Source organism: Heptranchias perlo, unplaced genomic scaffold, assembly GCF_035084215.1.
Source record: "Heptranchias perlo isolate sHepPer1 unplaced genomic scaffold, sHepPer1.hap1 HAP1_SCAFFOLD_60, whole genome shotgun sequence".
NCBI classification, from domain to species: Eukaryota; Metazoa; Chordata; class Chondrichthyes; order Hexanchiformes; family Hexanchidae; genus Heptranchias; species Heptranchias perlo.
The window spans coordinates 4,066,957-4,087,500 of NW_027139623.1; the positions used below are offsets into that span (position 1 = coordinate 4,066,957).

General features: G+C 44.7%; 1 protein-coding gene, 1 long non-coding RNA gene and 1 other non-coding gene across 3 annotated transcripts; 1 reads left to right on the forward strand and 2 right to left on the reverse strand.

Annotated features, from left to right (window-relative positions):
* Positions 1-9,452: 9,452 nt before the first annotated feature.
* On the reverse strand, positions 9,453-16,898 carry LOC137316823 (uncharacterized). The gene is made up of 3 exons (XR_010961616.1): positions 16,770-16,898; positions 16,309-16,395; positions 9,453-11,420 (listed from the first exon to the last, which is right to left on the reverse strand). It is a non-coding gene; the product is annotated as an uncharacterized lncRNA (long non-coding RNA).
* A 2,202-nt stretch (positions 16,899-19,100) lies between these two features.
* LOC137316812 (histone H2A type 1-C-like) lies at positions 19,101-19,487 on the reverse strand. The gene has a single exon (XM_067980663.1). The coding sequence runs from the start codon at positions 19,485-19,487 to the stop codon at positions 19,101-19,103; it is 387 nt and encodes a 128-aa protein (XP_067836764.1).
* Positions 19,488-20,084: 597 nt separating this feature from the next.
* On the forward strand, positions 20,085-20,156 carry trnak-uuu (transfer RNA lysine (anticodon UUU)). Its single transcript has one exon. It is a non-coding gene; the product is annotated as a tRNA-Lys (tRNA).
* The last annotated feature ends 388 nt before the right edge of the window (positions 20,157-20,544 follow it).

Sequence of the window (20,544 nt, forward strand, 5' to 3'; positions counted from 1 at the left end):
CCCGGGGGCCGTGATCTCTCCATTCCCGGCTGTTTTAAACCATCTTCTTCCGCTCACTGAGGGAATGGCGCCCACAGGCCGAGCTGGGGGAGGGGAGCGCGCATGCGCTCTTCTGCTCACCAACATCCAGCGCTGGGGGCGGGGCTGAGTCACGCATGCGCAGATATCTGGTTTAATTCCCAATACAAAAATCGATGGAAACTTTCCCCAATTGGAATTTTTCAGAGTCTGAGCAAAGGAAGTGGGTCTGGGGGAAAGGTCAGAGGGAATGGGGTCCACAGGCAGTGCAGGAACAGGCCCCAGAATGGAAAACAGATGGGATTCCACCAGTGCCTAACGCTGGAATCCAGACTGACTTTACAATCTCAAACTATTAAACGAGATGTTTCCATCCCTGCTGTTTCTCTCGGTATCTTTTGATGGTAAAGAGTCTTTCAGAGATAAAGTGGGCGGCTGTGAAATGAGCCAATGGATTCTGTTCATTCTTGGTCCCTTTACTGATAAAGAAAATTGTGACTCCGGAACGGGAGGCCGGATTCCTCGAACCAATCCTGGAGAAACATGGGAGGAAAGTGGGAGTCGGTGTATTTGCTGGGACCGTGTAGGATTAATATCTGACGGCAACAGTCCCAGTTTATTTCAATCGGAGTGAAACTCTCGGTCACTGAGAGAAATACAGAAGGGCCCTGAGCTGCAAAATTGCAGAGGGTACAACACGCAAGAGATGGTTAAATGCGTGACACTGTCCCTGAGAGTGCGATTAATAATGTGTCTGTCTCTGAAATAATATCAGTGAGAGATGAGACTGCATCTTCTGTCACTCCAGCTTGGAATGGCAATTGGAATGGAGAATTTTCCAATTTGTTACTGGGTGAAAACGGGACATTGCAAGTCAGTTTCTCTCTCTCTTATGTACAACATATGAAGGTGGAATACTGCTGCTGAGCGTGATGCAGAGACACTGATGGGAAGCGTATGGCTGATACTCTGCCTGTCTGTATCTCTCCAGCGCTGTACACGAAGGTGGGATACTGTTTGCTGAGTGTGAAACGGACACACTGAGAGGAAGTGTGAGAATGATACTTTGTCTGTGTGCCTGTCTCTGTCTGTCTCTTTATCTGTCCGTCTGTATTTCTCTATCTCCAGCGCTGTACATGAAAGCGGGATAGTGTTATTGAGCGTAATATGAACACCCTGTTGGAAGGTAAAGACTGATTCTGTGCCTGTGAACAGACCTCCGGTGCTGTTGGTGAGACGGTCACTGTCCCTTCTATTATGTATGAGCCGGTCTGACGGTGCATTTATCAGTCTCCAGTCCAGTAAGGAAAGGTGGAGAGAAACAGCCTGTAACTGTCTGACACTGGACTGCCTATGAATGTTGAATTTATTCAGTAACTGGCCGTCTCTGGGTGTTGAGAATGGGACTGAAAGGACACCAGTTACTGTTGTCTGTCAGTCAGTTTAGGAGGAGGGAGAGAAAGACAGAGAGACTGGAGGAGCCCAGAGCGGATAATTTGTATTATCGTCTCAACCAAACATATTGCTGAGTGTGAATAATATAATCCTGTAAAACCAGATATGGATCATCACATCCACAGCTGTGATTGGCTCCTGCCCCTGAATCTGGGGACCAGACACTGTGGGGAGCGCCGGCCTCAGAGTGTTTAACAGTTACTGAGCTGGGAAACGACAACGAGCCCCAGAGAATCTGCAGCACAGGCCGAGCGGGGAGGAAAGCCTGTCCCGTAATTGTCAATCTGGCCAACAGTTTGTCCTGTGAATGTGAAGATGTGAACATTGTGTCAGAGAGAGTGTGTTAAAGGGGCGGGCGGGTTAGATTAATGTCACTGTGTTTGTGTGGCCGGTCTCATCGCCGGATTTCCAAGTCTATTCTGAGTAAAATTTGAAAAAATCCCTGACAAAGGATCGCCCTCCTCCCCTGCCGAGTTCCGAAGTGGAAATTTAAGGTAAAGTTTTTGTTCAATTCAAGATTTCAGCCGAAAAACGGAGATCATATCAGCGATCGGGTGAGAGAGCGCGATCAGTGCAGCAATGAAACATGCTTGAATCGAAACTGGTGCTTTTAATTCCGGTGAAAGTTTTTCGACAGCAAACATACCGGTGTTAGAGATGGGGAGGGGCTAGTCTGGGACTCTGGAGTGCCCGATTTGAATTGGAATCGGGGAGTTTAAGAGGAGAGAGAAACACAGAGAGGCTGGAGGGGCCGGGAGCTGACAGCAGGGTGTCTTCGCCCCGTCCGCTCTGTGCCTTTAAGTTGCTCTGTGCCGCCGCCTCTCGTTTCATTTCTGACCCAGCTCTGACTGTCAGAGAGATTTTCGACAGAGTCCCGGACATGACAGACACTGCAGCCGCAGTAGCGGCTCCTCCTGCCGCCGCCGCCGCTCCACCCAAGGCTCCGAAGAAGAAGAAGGCGGTTCCCCGACCCAAGTCCACCGGTCCCCCGTTGGGCGAACAGATCCTCAAGATTGTGGGGGATTGCAACGATCGCAAGGGGATATCCCTGGCCGCGATAAAGAAGGTTCTGGCGACCAAAGGCCTGGATGTGGAGAAGCTCCGGTCCCAGATCAAATTAAGTATCAAGAGAAATGTGGAAAAAGGCTCCCTGGTGCAGATCAAGGGCACGGGCGCCTCGGGCTCCTTCAGAGTCGCTAAGAAGGAAACCCAGGCAAAAGTGGTAAAGAAGGTGAAGAAACAAGTGACCAAGAAATCTCCCGGAAAGAATCCAGCGGCCAAAAAAACAGCCGGCAAGAAATTAACGGCCAAGAAACCAGCGGTCAAGAAATCGACCACGAAAAAGGCGGCGAAATCACCAATTAAGAAGAAAGCGGCGGCGAAGAAGCCCAAGACCCCCAAGACAGTGAAGGCGAAGGCGAAGAAGGTGGAAAAACCAAGGGCCAAGCCCAAGCCGAAGTCAGCAAAGCCTAAGAAAGCAGCGGGCAAAAAGAAGTAAAAATATCAAGTGCAACTTGTGACCATCTGAACCCAACGGCTCTTCTCAGAGCCACCCACGTCTCTCAGAAAAGAGCTGATCCCGGAATCAGATGATTCCTGTCCCGGGGCCGGGCTCAGATTTCAGATAGAAATCATTTCAAATAAACCCAGGGTCCCGGTGACTCGCTGACATTCGCTATTCCCGCCCCACCCCCACTGTCTGAAATAAAATAGAGAGAATGTGATGTCCGGGCCGGGCCTCATTGGAACTGGCGTGTGTTCGGCTCCAGTCCCAGTTCATTTATTCTCACAGATTCAGGGCGAGAGTCGGTGACAGGGTAAAACTGGCGGAGATCCTCAGCTATCACAATTCAAAACCCAACACATGAGATTCTCCAAATCAGCTGGAATAAAGTGTTTGTAAACTGCTGAACCCGTCTGGGAGGGGATGTGTGGGGAGATCGAATCGGGTCTGGGACTGAAATGGAAGGAGGCGGGTTGACTTGTTATCGAAGGGACTGTATTTAGGCAGGAATATTACTGACTTTTAATTGTAACGGGGCTTATTGAAAAGCTCCGGGTTTCTGGGAATCCTTGAATATGAAGCCCGAGTCTGTAAGGGTTTGTGCGGAGCGCTGTGTTTCGGTTCTATTATCGAGAAACGGTTTGAAATTGGCGGGTGGAGAAAGCTGGAGGTGGAGCTGGAAGATCAGAGGCCGCTCTCCGCTCTGTCCGTCACTCTGACTCTCTCCTCCCCTCTCTGTTTAAATATCTCACTCTGTCTCCTCCCCTCCCTGTTTAATATCTCACTCTGTCTCCTCCCCTCCCTGTTCAATATCTCACTCTGTCTCCTCCCCTCCCTGTTTAATATCTCACTCTGTCTCCTCCCCTCCCTGTTTAATATCTCACTCTGTCTCCTCCCCTCCCTGTTTAATATCTCATTCTGTCTCCTCCCCTCTCTGTTTAATATCTCACTCTGTCTCCTCCCCTCCCTGTTTAATATCTCACTCTGTCTCCTCCCCTCCCTGTTTAATATCTCACTCTGTCTCCTCCCCTCCCTGTTCAATATCTCATTCTGTCTCCTCCCCTCTCTGTTTAATATCTCACTCTGTCTCCTCCCCTCCCTGTTTAATATCTCACTCTGTCTCCTCCCCTCCCTGTTTAATATCTCACTCTGTCTCCTCCACTCCCTCTCTCACCCCTGTGTCTGTTTCAGTCAGGTCGGGGCAGGCTGTATAAAAACGGAACCAGCATACGTTCGCTATTCAGTCAGCAGCGATTGGAGTGAAAATTCATCATGTCTGGCAGAGGTAAAGGAGGCAAAGGACTGGGTAAAGGCGGAGCAAAGCGCCACCGTAAAGTGCTTCGTGATAACATCCAGGGGATCACCAAACCAGCCATCCGCCGCCTGGCTCGCCGTGGCGGTGTCAAGCGGATCTCGGGTCTGATCTACGAGGAAACCCGCGGGGTGCTGAAGGTTTTCCTGGAGAATGTGATCAGGGACGCGGTCACCTACACTGAACACGCCAAGCGCAAGACGGTCACTGCCATGGATGTGGTGTACGCTCTGAAACGGCAGGGCCGCACTCTCTATGGATTCGGCGGCTGAACAACTCGACCCTTTCTGACCGGACACAAAACAAAGGCTCTTCTAAGAGCCACCCACCGCCTCACAGAGAGAGCACTGACCTGGGAACGGGGAGTGGAAAGATCTCGGGATGGGGAATCAGTTTCCGATATTTAATTAGTATGGGGAGATTCCCCAACACTCGGTACAGGGAGATCAGAAACAACGGCCCGGGTTCTCGGCCATCCCGAAAGAAGGAGCGGAATTCCCGGTTTCACGGTATAAATGAACAGGCGGTGATACAGAGTCATTCCCCAGACATTACATTCTCCGCTCAGAGTAAAATCCCTCCTCACTCCCTCTCCCGCTGTGTCCTCTCTGCTCGGTCTTTATTTCCTGCCCTCATTCAATTATCAGTTCGATGTGAAGTTTCTGTTTGAGGAGCGATTCACCGGGCCGGAACTGGCGGGATTTTTGAAATTGAAGCTGGACTTTGTCCCGTTACGGAAAGCAATGACCGGGGCTTTATTCCCGCCCGTTTACAGACAGATCAGAGAATGAACCGGAATGTGAAACAGCCTGAGATTTGAGCTGAGGAGTGGGAAATAATGGAGATTATAAAGAGAGAGATTCTTAAATTGCTGGAGGGAAATAAGATTTTCTTGAAACTGTTATTTGATGCTCTGAAATTGGCGGGCTTTTTGAAATTGAAGATTAATTTCAGCTCAGCCAATTGGGGCCCAATATCTCCCGCCGTTTCGGTCTGACTGTCAGAGCGCGGTTCAAACCTGCGAATCACAGTCCCTCCCTGACAGGGTGTGGGACTGAAGCCAATCAGAGGCCAGGGGCGGATCCTCTTAGACACTTTAAAACGCGGCCCCAGAGCGCAGTCCGTATTAACAGTCTCTGTGTCTCAGTTTTTGTTGAGATCTGTTCAGAAGATAGCCAGGAACAAGCAGACGGCGCGTAAATCGACCGGCGGGAAAGCTCCTCGCAAACAGTTGGCGACCAAAGCGGCGAGGAAGAGCGCTCCAGCCACGGGCGGAGTGAAGAAGCCTCATCGCTACAGACCCGGCACTGTGGCTCTGAGGGAGATCCGCCGCTACCAGAAATCCACCGAGCTGCTGATCCGCAAACTGCCCTTCCAGCGCCTGGTGCGAGAGATCGCTCAGGATTTCAAGACAGACCTGCGCTTCCAGAGCTCGGCCGTCATGGCCCTGCAGGAGGCCAGCGAGGCTTACCTGGTGGGGCTGTTTGAGGACACCAACCTGTGCGCCATCCACGCCAAGCGAGTCACCATCATGCCCAAAGACATCCAGCTGGCCCGACGCATACGCGGGGAGCGCGCCTCAACCCGACCCGGCTTCAGCACCAAGTGCAACAAAGGCTCTTTTCAGAGCCACCAAATCGGCGATGGAAAGAGCTGTGATCTCCTGGGTTGAAATGGCAGGGCCGTGAGAAATTTGCTTAAATGGGAAATGTACAAAGGGGAGGCAGCAGATGTCAGACGGACAGGGACAGAATAAATACCTCACTCACATCCAAACACAAATTTCACTCACATTCTTAATTCAGTAATCGCTGATACAATAAACAGCACATCAGTCAGCATCTGTTGTACAAATCTGCGTAAAATAACACAGACTGAACCAGTGTTGTCCGAGAATGGGACTGTCCATAATAAGAAGCGTCCCTGGTATTTCTCTATCCCACCCGCCCAGTTGACAATTCTGACGGTTCTGGTATTTTGTCTCATTCACCAGACAAACTGCAAATTTCAATCTATTGGAGGTTGGCGACATCTGCGGTCCGGAAGCGAGTACTGCAACAGACCGATATGGATCATTTGTGTTTAACAAGTTATTGTTAGTTTCGCGAATCGGAATCAAGTCCTTTGACAGACAGTAACCAGCCCTTTCATAAATACAGTGGGTGGCTCTGAAAAGAGCCTTTGTGTTTATCAGATTAAATCTTGGTCGCTTTATTTGCTCTTGGAGCTCACAGTGCTGGTTTTCTTCGGCAGCAGCACGGCCTGGATATTAGGCAGCACCCCACCCTGAGCGATGGTCACCCGTCCCAGCAGCTTGTTGAGCTCCTCGTCGTTGCGGATGGCCAGCTGCAGGTGTCTGGGGATGATGCGGGTCTTCTTGTTGTCCCGGGCCGCGTTGCCGGCCAGCTCGAGGATTTCAGCCGTCAGATACTCGAGCACAGCAGCCAGATAGACCGGGGCTCCGGCACCCACACGTTCAGCGTAGTTCCCCTTTCGCAGGTGCCTGTGAACACGGCCCACAGGGAACTGCAGTCCGGCCCGGGATGAGCGAGACTTGGCCTTGGCCCGAGCTTTACCGCCAGTTTTTCCTCTTCCAGACATTTCCACAATCTCACAAACACTTTCACAAAGAACGAAGAATGATTTCCGTATTTCCCCTTCTTATAGACTGAAAGGTCATCTGATTGGTTGTTCTTTAATACACCTCATTTGCCTATTTCATTCACCAATCAGATAGCTGGGAATCAGAAGAGGGCGGGATTTACCGGCCTCAACGGTCAGACAAGGAATTTGATGAATTTCAAAAAGCCCGCCAATTTCAGTGTAGTAAAGGACCGGATTTCGATCAATGTCGCCCTGAGCACAAGATTTTAAACCCGTTCTTTTTATCTTGTCTTATTCAGCGCTACCCGTCACCAATCGCTGGCGCCGTTTTAAAATCTGCTTTAAATTATCGCTAATTTTTTCATCGCTTTCAAACTGTACCGAACGGGACTAAATCCCCATTCACAGCATTCCGTGAAGGGACACGTTTCAATTTCGTCTTTATAAAAGTGACACGTTATAGATTGGTCCCTTCTCACAGAGCCGGGAGTGTTTCTGTGAAAAGACGGACCCGGACGGAGTTCTCATTCTGCCCCGACTCCGCTGTGTTACTGCAAGGGGTGGTTTTGCTTTTAATGTGGGGAGACTGAATTCATAGAGATAATGGAAATGCTAAGGGGTCATTCAGGGTGTTTTCGTCGCCGCAATAGTAACGCTTTAAGAACAAAGCGAATGGGAAGGAGCGGATCAGAAACTCGTGTTCAGTTTATGGGTCAGAAATTTCAACGGCGTGGAGTATCAGTTTTCGATTGGAATAATATCGCGGTATTAAAAACATACTATGTAAATATATCGGAAATGCAGCTCCTTCAGAGAGGTTGTGGGTGGCTCTTAAAAGAGCCGTTGTTTTTTTTTCAGTACATTGTGGAGTTTTACTTGGAGCTGGTGTACTTGGTCACCGCCTTTGTCCCTTCCGACACGGCGTGCTTGGCCAGTTCCCCGGGCAGCAGCAGGCGCACGGCGGTCTGGATCTCCCGGGAGCTGATGGTCGCCCGTTTATTATAATGGGCCAGGCGGGAAGCCTCACTCGCGATGCGCTCGAAAATATCGTTCACAAAGGAGTTCATGATGCTCATGGCCTTGGAGGAGATGCCGGTGTCGGGGTGAACCTGCTTCATCACTTTGTAGACGTAGATGGAGTAACTCTCCTTCCTCGACTTTCTCCGCTTCTTGCCGCCCTTGGCTGGTGCTTTACTCAAGGTTTTCTTGGCGCCCTTCTTGGGAGCTGCTTTCTTGTCCTCAGGCATTTTCAAACTCAATTTCAGACCCAGAAATGACCCAAATCCGCTCCGAGCTCGGATTAAATAGGCAGCCCCACAGCCCTATGGTAATGAGGGATGGGGGAAGGCAATGATTGTGATTGGACGATTGGGCGTGAGGACACAAAACATTTACTTTCACGCTCTGATTGGTTTCTTCAGATATCCAATCAGATTTAATACCTGCCACCAATCACAAACACGCTCACACTGCACATTGTCCGGTTTCAGCAATTTGTTCCAACTGTTGCAGTTCTGCTTCCGGCCAGTAGATGTCCCCAAACCTCAATATTTCTGCCATTTCGCTGACGTTTCCTGTCAGTTTATCTTGTGAATCCCCGGGTGACCCTCAAGATATTCTGATTTTCCTTTTGTTATTTTTGTGTCTGTGGAATAATTTACTATTTCTTTTGATATTCCTTGATAATTTGATTTCGTGGTTCCTGTTTCCTTCCCTAATTGTTTTTGTGACTTCTTCCTAACCTCTTCCTATTCGCTTTTGCCATCCTCTTATTTAATATCTATGAATGAGAAATTCCATCAGCTTGTTGTGTCTGTTCAGGGGCTGATGTTTGGGAAATATTTATTGTCTATGTTTATAGTGCCAGAAACCCAAAGGGAGCAATTCAGTCCCAAACTCCACAGAAACATTCCATTTCTCCCTCCTTGTAAAATAAGGCGCTATAATGGTGAGTATAGCTGCCTTCCAAGCAGTTAATTCCAACAGGTTTGAATCCCAGCACGCTGAATTCAGAAACAGCAAGACTGGAACCGAATTTGATGATGTTCAGAGGGATAGTGTTTCCAAAGCACAAACGGGTCTAATTTATATTTAAAAATGTTTTAAATTAATGTATTTCCCCCATAACGTTGAATTTAACTCTGATCCTTTGTATTATTATTTATGCTGATCTGTACAGTGGATGCGGGACACAATTGCCCACATTCAGTGAAATTAATTGATTTTCTGCAGTCTTTTCCTCTGCTGATTCCCGTTCTTTATTTAAATTATGTCGGATTAACCTTTCTGATCTATAGAAGGGTCATAGTCCTGAACCGTTAACCCGAGCTTCCCTTCTCCACAGATGCTGCCGGACCTGCTGAGTCTTTCCAGCATTTTCGGTTTTAATTTTTTCTATGTTTTATCCCTTTCACTTCTGACGGCCGTCATTGAAACTTCCAGATTTGCGCTCTGTTTTTATTTGTGTTTCAGTTCAGTTTATTTGAATTAATATAAATCGTGTCCTGAGAAATCAGACAGAAATATTGCGCAATGTAGAGTGAAACATCATGGGGCAACTTTCGAATGAGCAAAACAAATACTTTATTATGAATCAATTGTCTAATTTTTCACTAACAAAATATGAAAAAATACGAGAGTAGAAGTTACAGAGAGAAACTATTTCCTCACATTGCACATTGTCCTGAATCTGCAACAACGACAGATGATGTGAATTTGTTCCACTCTGTTACAGTTCTCACTTATGGCCAGTAGATGTCAGACTATACGTGAGTGTGGGATTAATTCTCTGCCTGTATGTGAGTGTGATATTCAATCTATATCCATCAGTCTCCAATACATTCTGTGAGTGTGGGATTCATTCTGTGACTGGCAGTCTCTGGTATTTTATCACAGTGTGAGATTCATTCTGAAACTCAGTCTCTGGGCAAAGTGCAAGTCTGGATTTCTTCTGTAATGTTATTTCAGGTTACAGTATGTTGCTTGAAACTGTATCTTTAATTCATTAATGTATGCAAATCTTTAATCTACCATTAATTTGTAAATATGGATACACTTTTGGATTTTATTTTAATCAAACAACGTGTGTGAGTTTTGTTGTAGGATTACATCTTAATTTATGTGAAGATAATGTACATTTCAATCTTTTACTGTGAAATTATTGGACTGATATTTATTGTGTAGCTCAGTCTGGGCTAATGGAATTGATATTGTATCTTTCAGTCTGACACTGTATGAGATTTTTGGACTGGTATGTAATGTGTGGTTCAGTCTGTACTAATGGAATTTACACTCTAACTTTCAGTCAGACACTGCGAGAGATTTTTGGACTGGTTTCTAATGTGTAGCTGAGTCTACACTAATAGGACTCACACTGTATGTTTCAGTATGATCATGTATGTGAATTTTGGACTGAATATAATGTGTAGCTCAGTCTGCACTTGTGGAATTCATAATTTACCTTTCAGTCTGACACTGTGCAATATATTTATACTGGTTTGTAAGGTGTAGCTCAGTCTGCACTAATGGAATTGATACTGCATCTTCCAGTCTGATACTGTGTGAGATTTGTGTACTGGTATGTAACGTGTCGGTCAGTCTGTACTAATCAAATCGATACTATATCTTTCAGTTTGATACTGTACGTGATTTTTGGACAGGTATCTAATGTGAACCTCTGTCTGCAGTAAAGGAATTGATATTTTATCTTCCAGTCTAATACTGCATGCGAATTTTGGACTGGTATATAATGTGTAGCTCAATCTGCACTAATGGGATTGACACTGTATCTTTCAACCTGACACTGAGATTTTTGGACTGGTATGTGATGTGTTGCTCAGTCTGCTCTAATGGGATTGATACTGTGCCTTTCAATCTGATACTGTATGAGAATTTTAGACTGGCATCTAATGTGTACCTCAGTCTGCAGTAAAGGAATTGAAACTGTACATTTCATTCTGACACTATGAGGATTTTGGACATATATGTGAGTCAAATATGGGTAACATCTGAAATGGTATCTAATTTGTATCTCAGTGTACAATATTGTCATGAATACTGCATCTTTAAACTCATAATGTGTGTGAGTTGTGGGCTGGTATTTAATTTGAATCTTGGAGTACACTATTGTGATTCATTCTGTACCTATCAATCGGTACAATGTGTTAGTTCTATCTGGTATTTAATTTGTAGCTAAGGCTGAAATAACGTGAGATTGACACAGTGCCTTTCAATCTGATACTGGGTGTGATTTTGGACTGGGAAATATTTATCTGCCAGTCAGCGGTGCTGAGTCGTTGTGAAATGGAAATTCCGTCTGTCTCTCGTGCTCTGTTTGACTGTTGGATTGGGATCAGTGTGGGACTGACTATTTCTGCTATCTGAGACTGTGGGACTGATGACATGTCTGTGTCTCTGTGCTCTGAGTGATAATGTACATACTGTGTGTGAGAAGGAGCTGGCTGCACTGTTCCTTGTGCCTCGGGTGCAGCAAACATTACACGGATTCTGGGTCCTTCGAGGATTTAACTGAAGGAATAAAAAGTATCTCTTGTAATTCAAGAACAGGTGAGGTAGAAAATACAAAAGTGATCAATTGAATCTCGGTTAATAATCATTTTAATATCCACAAATGAAAACCACCGATACAAACAGTGTCAGTGTCTGACTCCACTGCAGTACTGCAGCACTCAGCTTCTGCATACCAGGTGTGTTGGGCCGTTTTACAACAATTTAGTGACATCCAGACAAAACCCAACCCCTGCACTGATCCATGAATGGGACTACCCGATGGGGACGGGACCTTTGCACATATCAGATTGATATTTCCCTCTCCCTTGGGACTAACCGTTCAACCAAAACAAAACTGCCGCTGCTTAAAATGCGTCCTTCAAACTTCTCACCTGAGGCCTGCAATAAATGCTTTTTGTATAACTCCCCACATCCTTACTGTCCGGCTCTGTTTACTGTTCAATAACAAACACTAAAGTTTAATGGTTGGGTTTAAAAAAATCAGATTTAATACCTGCCACCAATCACAAACACGCTCACACTGCACATTGTCCGGTTTCAGCAATTTGTTCCGAACTGTTGCAGTTCTGCTTCCGGCCAGTAGATGTCCCCAAACCCCGGGTCATTGAAGTTTACAGATGAGAGAGGGACAGAAGATAAACTCATTCTTCACATTATATTGCACGGGTGGGATTTAGAAAAACTGGGAATGGAGACGAGCTGCAAGTACATTTTGTTTGACCAAACACTACTTGTAATGCTGTGTTAAATTCTTGTAATTGATTTCGGGGGTATTGTCAATACTGAGGAAGATTGGGACAAAATAAACTTGCAGAACGGCCGTGTAAATGGCCATTGAATTTCAATATAGAAAGGTGTGAGATGCTACATTTCGCTACGGGGAATAAGGAGGCCACATACTGTTTGGAAAATAAGAGTCTAAATGGGGTAGAGGAGCAATGTAAATCGTGTCCTGAGAAATCAGAGAGAAATACTGCACAATGTACAGTGAAATATAATGGGGCAAATTCACAACTGTCGAATGAATGAAACAAAAACTTTATTATGAATCAATTGTCTTCATGTTTCACTGTCAAAATGTCCAAAAATAGGAGAGTAAAAGTTACAGACAGAAACTTTCCTCACATTGCACACTGTCCTGTTTCTGTAACCACGACAGATAATGTGAATTTGTTCCCTCATTACAGTTGTCGCTTACGTCCAGTAGAGGTCAGTCTCTGATACTGTATATGAGAGTGGGGTTTATTCTGTATCTGACAGTCTCTGGTGCTTTATTTCAGTGTGAGATTAATTCCATCACTGTCAGTCTGTGGTGCTGTATGTGAGTGTGGAATTAACTATGTACCTGTCAGTCTCTGGTACTGTCTGTGTGAGTGGGATTCATTCTGTATCTGCCATTCTCCGCTGCTTTATCTCAGTGTTGGATTCATTATGTAATTCAGTCTCTGAGACAATGTGCAAGTCTGAATTCATTCCATATTCTTATTTCAGTTCAGAGTATCGTACTTGAAACTGTATCTTTAACACTCCAAAGTATATACAGTTCTTTGTCGAGTATTTAATATGTTAATATGGATGCACTTTTTGATTTTCTTTAATCAAACAATGTGTGTGAGTTTTGGAGTAGTATTACATCTTAATCTCTGAACTCTATTGTGAATGATAATGTACCTTTCAATCTGTTCACGTTGAAATTACTGAACTGGTATGTAATGTGTAGATCAGTCTGCAATAATGGGATTAATTCAGATCTGAGTCTAACACTGTGAGAGATTTTTGGACTGGTGAGTAACATATAGATCATTCTGCACTAAAGGAATTGATTCTGTATCTTTCAGTCTAATATTGTATGAGGTTGTTGGGCTGTTATATAATTTTAGCTCAGGTGGTGCAAATGGAATTTAAACTATACCTTCCCGTCAAATCATTAATGTGATTTGTGGACTGGTATGTCATGTGTTGCTCAGTCTGTACCAGCGGTATTGATCCTGTTTATTTCAGTATAACATGAGTATTAACAATATATCGAATATGTAGCTCAGTCTGCACCAGTGGAATTGACACTTTATCTTTCAATCTGACACTGAGATTTTTGGACTGGTATGTAATGCGTAACTCAGTCTGCAGTGATGTGATTGTGCGATTCCTTCTCCATCTGTCAGTCTCTGGTACTGTTTGTGAGTTTGAGATTCATTCTTTATCTGTCAGCCCCTGGTACTGTGCGTGAGTGAGATTCATTCTGTTCCTGGTACTGTATGTGAGTGTAGGATTCATTCTATATCTGTCAGTCTCTGGTACTGACTGTGAGCTTGGTGTATATTCTGCATCTGTCAGTCTCAGGGGTACTATATATAAGTGATGGATTCATTCTGTATCTGCCAGTCTCTGCTGCTATATCTGAATGTGGGATTCATTCTGTATCTGCCAGTCTCTGGTGCTGTATGTGAGTGTGGGATTCATTCAGTATCTATCATTCTCTGCTACTGTATCTCGTTGTGCGATTCATTCTGTAATTCAGTCTCTGAGACAATGTGCAAGTCTGAATTCATTCTGTATTCTTATTTCAGTTTACAGTATCTTATTTGAAACTGTATCTTTAATACTTTAAATTATATATAGTTCTCCGTTGATTATTTAATTTGTAAATATGGATTTCTTTTTGATTTTCTTTAATCAAACAATGTGTGTGAGTTTTGGAGTGGGATTACATCTTAATCTCTGAACTCAATTGTGAATGATAATGTACCTTTCAATCTGTTCATGGTGAAATTACTGGACTGGTATGTAATGTGTAGCTCAGTCTGCAATAATGGGATTAATTCTGTATCTGAGTCTAACACTGTATGAGATTTTTGGACGGGTATGTAATATGCAGCTCATCCCGCACTAAAGGAATTGATACTCTATCTATCAGTCTGAAACTGTATGAGATTTTTGGACTGGAATGTGATGTGCAGCTCAGTCTTCAATAATGGAAGTGATACTGAATCTTTCAATCTGATACTCTGAGATTTTAGGACTGGTGAGTAACATGTAGCTCAGTCTGTGCTAATGGAATTGATATTGTATCTTTTAGTCTAATGTTTTATGGGATTTTCAGTCTTGTATGTAATGTACAGCTCAGGCGGTGCTAATAGAATTGAAACTGTATCTTACTGTCTGATCATTTATGAGGTTTTTGGACTGGTATATAATGTGTAGCTCAGTCTGAACCAATGGTATTGATACTGTTTATTTCAGTATAATACTCTGAGTATTTACCAATATATCTAATATGTAGCTAAGTCTGCACTAATGGAATTTATAATGTACCTTTCAAGCTGGCACCAGGATATTTTTGGACTGGTCTGTAAAGTGTAACTCAGTCTGCAGTAATGTGACTGTGATATTCATTCTGTATCTGTCAGTTTCTGCTACTGTATGTGAGTGAAATTCATTCTGTTCCTGGTACTCGATGTGAGTGTGGGATTCATTCTGTATCTGTCAGTCTCTGGTATTGTGTGTGGGTGTGGGATTCCTTCTCTATCTGCCATTCTCAGGTACTGTGTGTTAGTGTGGGATTCATTCTGTGTCTGTCAGTCTCTGGTACTGTATGTGATTGTGGGATTCATTCTGTATCTGTCAGTCTCTGTTGCTGTGTGTGAGTGTGGGATTCATTCTGTATCTGTCAGTCTCAGGTACTGTGTGTGAGTATGCGATTCATACTTTACCTGTCAGTCTCTGGTGCTTTATGATCGTGTGGGATGAACTCGGTATGTGTCAGTCCTTGGTACTGTATGCCTGTGTGCGATTCATTCTGCATCTGTCATCTCTTGTACCATACTTGAGTGTGGGATTGAATTTATGTCTGGCAACCTCTAGTACTGTATGTGTGTTTGGGATTCCTTCTGCATCTGTCAGTCTCTGGTACAGTATGGTGAGTGTGGGATTCATTCTGTGTCTGTGTGTCTCTGTACGGTATCTGAGTGTGAGATTCATTCTGTATCTCTATGCAATTATTCTCTCAGATTATATTATGGTATTCAATACTGTCGCTTTAATATCTTAATGTTTAAGTAGTTTTTCTCATTATTTAATTGGTAAAAATGGATACACTTTAGGATTTGATGCTGGAGGTTTTAATCAGATAATTTGTGTGCTTTTTGGACTAGTATTGAATGTGTATTTCTGTGATTACTATTGTGAATGATAATGAATCTTTCAAAATGTTATGGTGAATTGGTATATAATGTGTAGATCAGTCTGCACTGAAGGAATTGATACTGTAACTTTAAATTTTATTTTATAAGATTTTTGGACTCGTGTGTAATGTGTAGCTCAGTCTGGACTAACAGAATTGATACTGTATCTTTAAATCTCATACTATGAGTGTATTATAAACTGATATCTAATTTGTTTCTCAGGTTACACTGTCACAGCATTTCTCAATCTGATACTGTACGTGAGTTTTGGACTAGCAATTTGTATCTCATGCTACACTATTTGAATGGATACTGCAAGTATTAAACTCAAATGTGTGTGAGAGTTCTGGGCTCAAATTCAATAGGAATCTCGAGGAACATTATTGGGATTCATTCTGGACCTTTCAATCGGGTACCATGTGTGATTTCTATCTGGTATTTAATTCATGGCTAATGTTGCCCCTTTGTGAAATAGATAATCTGAGAGTGTGATTTTGGACTGGGATTTTTGTATCTCCCTGTCAGTGGGACTGAGTTCGGGGGAAATGGAACAGTGTCTGCCTCACCTGCTCTGTTTGACTGTGGATTGAAAATGTGTCTCTGGAATTTGGGATCATTGTGGGACTGAGTACTTCTGCTGTCTGAGACTGTGGAACTGATGACCTGTCTGTGTCTCTGTGCTCTGTGAGTGATAATGTACTTACTGTGTGTGAGAAGGAGCTGGCTGCACTGTTTCTCGTGCCTCGGGTGGAGGAAACATCACATTCATTGTGGATCCTTCACGGGTTTGCCTGGAGAAAGAAACGTATGTCTGGTAACTCAAGAACAGGTGAGGAAGAAAATACAGAAGTGATCAGTTTAATATCTGTAAATAATTATTTTGAATATCCTTAAATATAAATCAGCGATTCGAACAGTGTCAGTGTCTGACTCCACTGCAGTACTGCAGCATTCAGCTTCTGCACACCAGGTGCGTTGGGCTGTTTTACAACAATTTAGAGACATCCAGACTCAACCCAACCCCTCCACTGGTCCATGAATGGTACTACCAGATCGGGCAGGGAACTTTGCACAGGTCAGGTTTCTAATCCCCTCTCCCATGGGACCAAACGTTCAACTGAAACCAAACAGCCGCTGTTTAAAATGTGTCCTTCACACTTCTCACCTGATGCCTGCAATTGATGCTCTTTGTATAACTCCCCACATCCTTACTGTCCGGCTCTGTTTCCACTCTTCACTGTCCAATAACAATAAACAGGGTGAGACTGGAACTAAACCAGGAACATTCACTACTGGTTTGGGGAGAGAAAGCAGCAATGATTTTAAATAGCAGGTTCTTCCCATTCTGTCTCCCTTCCCCTGGACACACCCTGGACACACACAGCCCGAGAATGACCTCTCCCTTCCCCCGCTCACTCCATGTTCCGGGACCAGTTCCTGATCCACTCCGCCTCTTACAAACAGCCCCCGGACTCCCCCTGACCTTCCCCCGGACTCAATGCCGATCTCTGAGCCCATCTGCGGACACGGTCCCGAAGCGATGAGCTGCTGTAACGAGGCTGCTCTTTGCTCCCTTCCCCCGGGGGCCGTGATCTCTCCATTCCCGGCTGTTTTAAACCATCTTCCGCTCACTGAGGGAATGGCGCCCACAGGCCGAGCTGGGGGAGGGCAGCGCGCATGCGCTCTTCTGCTCACCACAATCAGCGCTGCGGGCGGGGCTGAGTCACGCATGCGCAGATATCTGGTTTAATTCCCAAAACAAAAATCGATGGAAACTTTCCCCAATTGGAATTTTTCCGAGTCTGAGCAAAGGAAGTGGGTCTGGGGGAAAGGTCAGAGGGAATGGGGTCCGCAGGCAGTGCAGGAACAGGCACCAGAATGGAAAACAGATGGGATTCCACCAGTGCCTAACGCTGGAATCCAGACTGACTTTACAATCTCTAACTATTAAACGAGATGTTTCCATCCCTGCTGTTTCTCTCGGTATCTTTTGATGGTAAAGGGGCTTTCAGAGATAAAGTGAGCGGCTGTGGAATGAGCCAAAGGATCCGGTTCATTTTTGGCCCCTCTGCTGATAAATTAACGTGGGACTCCGAAACTGGAGGGAGGATTTCTCAAACCAATCCTGGAGAAACATGGGACGAAAGTGGGAGTCGGTTAATTTCCTGGCACCGTGTAGGATTAATATCTGACAGTAACAGACCCAGATTAATTTAACCGGAGTGAAACTCTCGTTCACTCAAAGTAATATTGAACATTTACCTGAGGAAGGAGGAAGCCTCCGAAAGCTTGTAGATTTCAAATAAAAATTGTTGGACTATAACTTGGTGTTGTGAAATTGTTTTCAAAAGTAATATCGAACAGCCTTGAGCTGCAAAACTTCAGATGGTACATCAGGCAAAAGAGGTTTAAATGTGTCCCATTATTTTTGTCACTCTCTGCACTCTCCCTGAGTGTGGGATTAATCGTGTGTCTGTCCCTTGTACAATATCAGTGAGCGATGAGATTGCATCTTCTGTCTCTCCAACGGGATCTTTCTCGATAAAACGGAACTTTACCGGTCAGTCTGGAACTAATGCTGTTTACGTCTGTCTGTCACTGTGCCTCATCGCTCTCTCTGTCTCTCTCACCGTATCTGCCTCCCTCTCTCTCTCTGGTGCTGTATATGAAGGTGGATACTGCTATTGAGCGTGATTTGGACACTGATAGGAAGTGTAAGATTGATATTGTCTCTCTCTCTCTCTCTCTCTCTCGTGCTGGACATGAAGGTGAGTTACTGTCTGATATAAAACAGAGAGAATGAGATGTCCGGGCCGGGCCTCACTGTAACTGGGGATGTTTTCGGCTTCAGTCCGAGTTCATGGTCATTCTCTTTTCACAGATTCAGGGCGACTGTCTTTGTGAGACGGTAACACTGGCGAAGCTGCTTTTAGGAGCTACTTTGAGTAATTTGTGTATCTGTACCCCTCGATTCCTTTGTTCCTCTATCCTGTTCAGACTCTTATTATCCAGGCAGTATGTGATCTCCTTATTCTTCATTCTGCATGTTTATTAATGTCCTCTTGCATTTTGACACATTCTTCCTTTGTATTAACTGTAATCCCCAATTTGGTGTCATGGTCAAGATTTGAAATTGTACTTCCGATTCCCGAATGCAAATAGTTAATGTTAATTGTGAACAGCAGTGATCCCATCACTGATCCCTGTGTTAAACCACTTCCACTTTTTGCCACTCCAAGCTGCCACCCGTAACCCCTATTCTCTGTTTTCTGTTTTGTCGCCAGCTTGCTATCCATTCTGCTACCTGTCCCCTGACTCCACGTGCACTGAACTTTGCCACGAGTCTACAATGCGGTAACTTATCGAAGGCCTTCTGAAAATCTAAATTTATTACATCTACCAAGTTACCCTTATCTACTCTTTCTGTTACTTATTCAAATAATTTAATAAGATTAATCCTGCCCTTGTCCTGTTTGTAGATTAAATCTTGGCCGCTTCACTTGTTCTTGCTGCTCCCAGCACTTTTGCTCGGCAGCAGCACGGCCTGGATATTCGGCAGCACCCCGCCATGAGCGATGGTCACCCGTCCCAGCAGCTTGTTGAGCTCCTCGTCGTTGCGGATGGCCAGCTGCAGGTGTCTGGGGATGATGCGGGTCTTCTTGATGTCGCGGACCGTGTTGCCGGCCAGCTGGAGGATTTCAGCCGTCGGATACTCGAGCACAGTCTCCAGACAGACCGGGGCTCCGGCACCCACACGTTCAGCATAGTTCCCCTTTCGGAGGAGCCTGTGAACACGGCCCACAGGGAACTGCAGTCCGGCCCGGGATGAGCGAGACTTGGCCTTGGCCCGAGCTTTACCGCCGGTTTTTCCTCTTCCAGACATTTCCACAATCTCACAAACACTTTCACAACGAATGAAGAAATCCTCCCGCACTCGCCCTTCTTTTACCTTCTGGAGGAGTAGAGTGGGGGAAATTGTGATGGGTCTCTCTCAGAGTGTTTACACTGCCCGCTCACCCTCACTGATATTCTATCTTTGAACTGCTGTAATATTGTCCTTTAGTAATATTGCTGCTCCTCCTCCTTTCCCTACTTCTCTGTCCTTTCTAAAGATCTTATAGACTTGAATATTAAGCAGCCATTCGTGCCCAGCTGGCAGTCAGGTCTCTGTTATGATTTAATATAATTATTTAACTTTACTCAATGGCTGATGTGAGCTGCGGCAAAATATATTTCCAGCCGGTCAAGTATTGCAGGTATCGACTGTCTCTTCAGTCCGATATCAGGTGAAGAATTACTGGCTGTTGTGTAATTTCCATTGATTGGGAGTTGGCGACATCGACTGGGCGGAAACGGGAACTGCAACAGAGCGAGAAAGGATCCGTCAGAAACCAGTTGAAATTGAGAACAAAATGCAACAGCCTGCAGTGTCTTTTTGGGGTCTGATGTTTAGGAACTGTTTTAACGTTGCTGATAGTCAGCGATGGTGGTATAGTGGTGAGCATAGCTGCCTTTTGAGCAGTTGATCCGGGTTCGATTCCCGGTCATCACAATTCTTACTAATTTACTTCCTTCAGAAATTCGAAGTTTGCAATCGAATTTGATGCAGTTCATATGGATATTGTTTCCAAAATATAAACGGGAACCATTATTGTAAAATGTTTTCAACGTTCATTTCTTTTCCCTATAGAAGGAATAGAGGAAAAATATACTGGAAATCGTGAGTTTCCAAGGGTCTATTGAGAGTCAGGAAGGCAAATGTGATGTTAGTCTTTATTTCAAGAGTGTTGGAATATAAGAGTAAGGAGGTCTTGCTGCAATTGTACGATGAGGAAATATTGTCTAAAATTGGCGTATATTCGCTGGAGTTTAGAAGAATGAGAGGTGATCGCATTGAAACTTTTAAAATTCTTAGGCGGCTTGACAGGGTTGATGCGGAG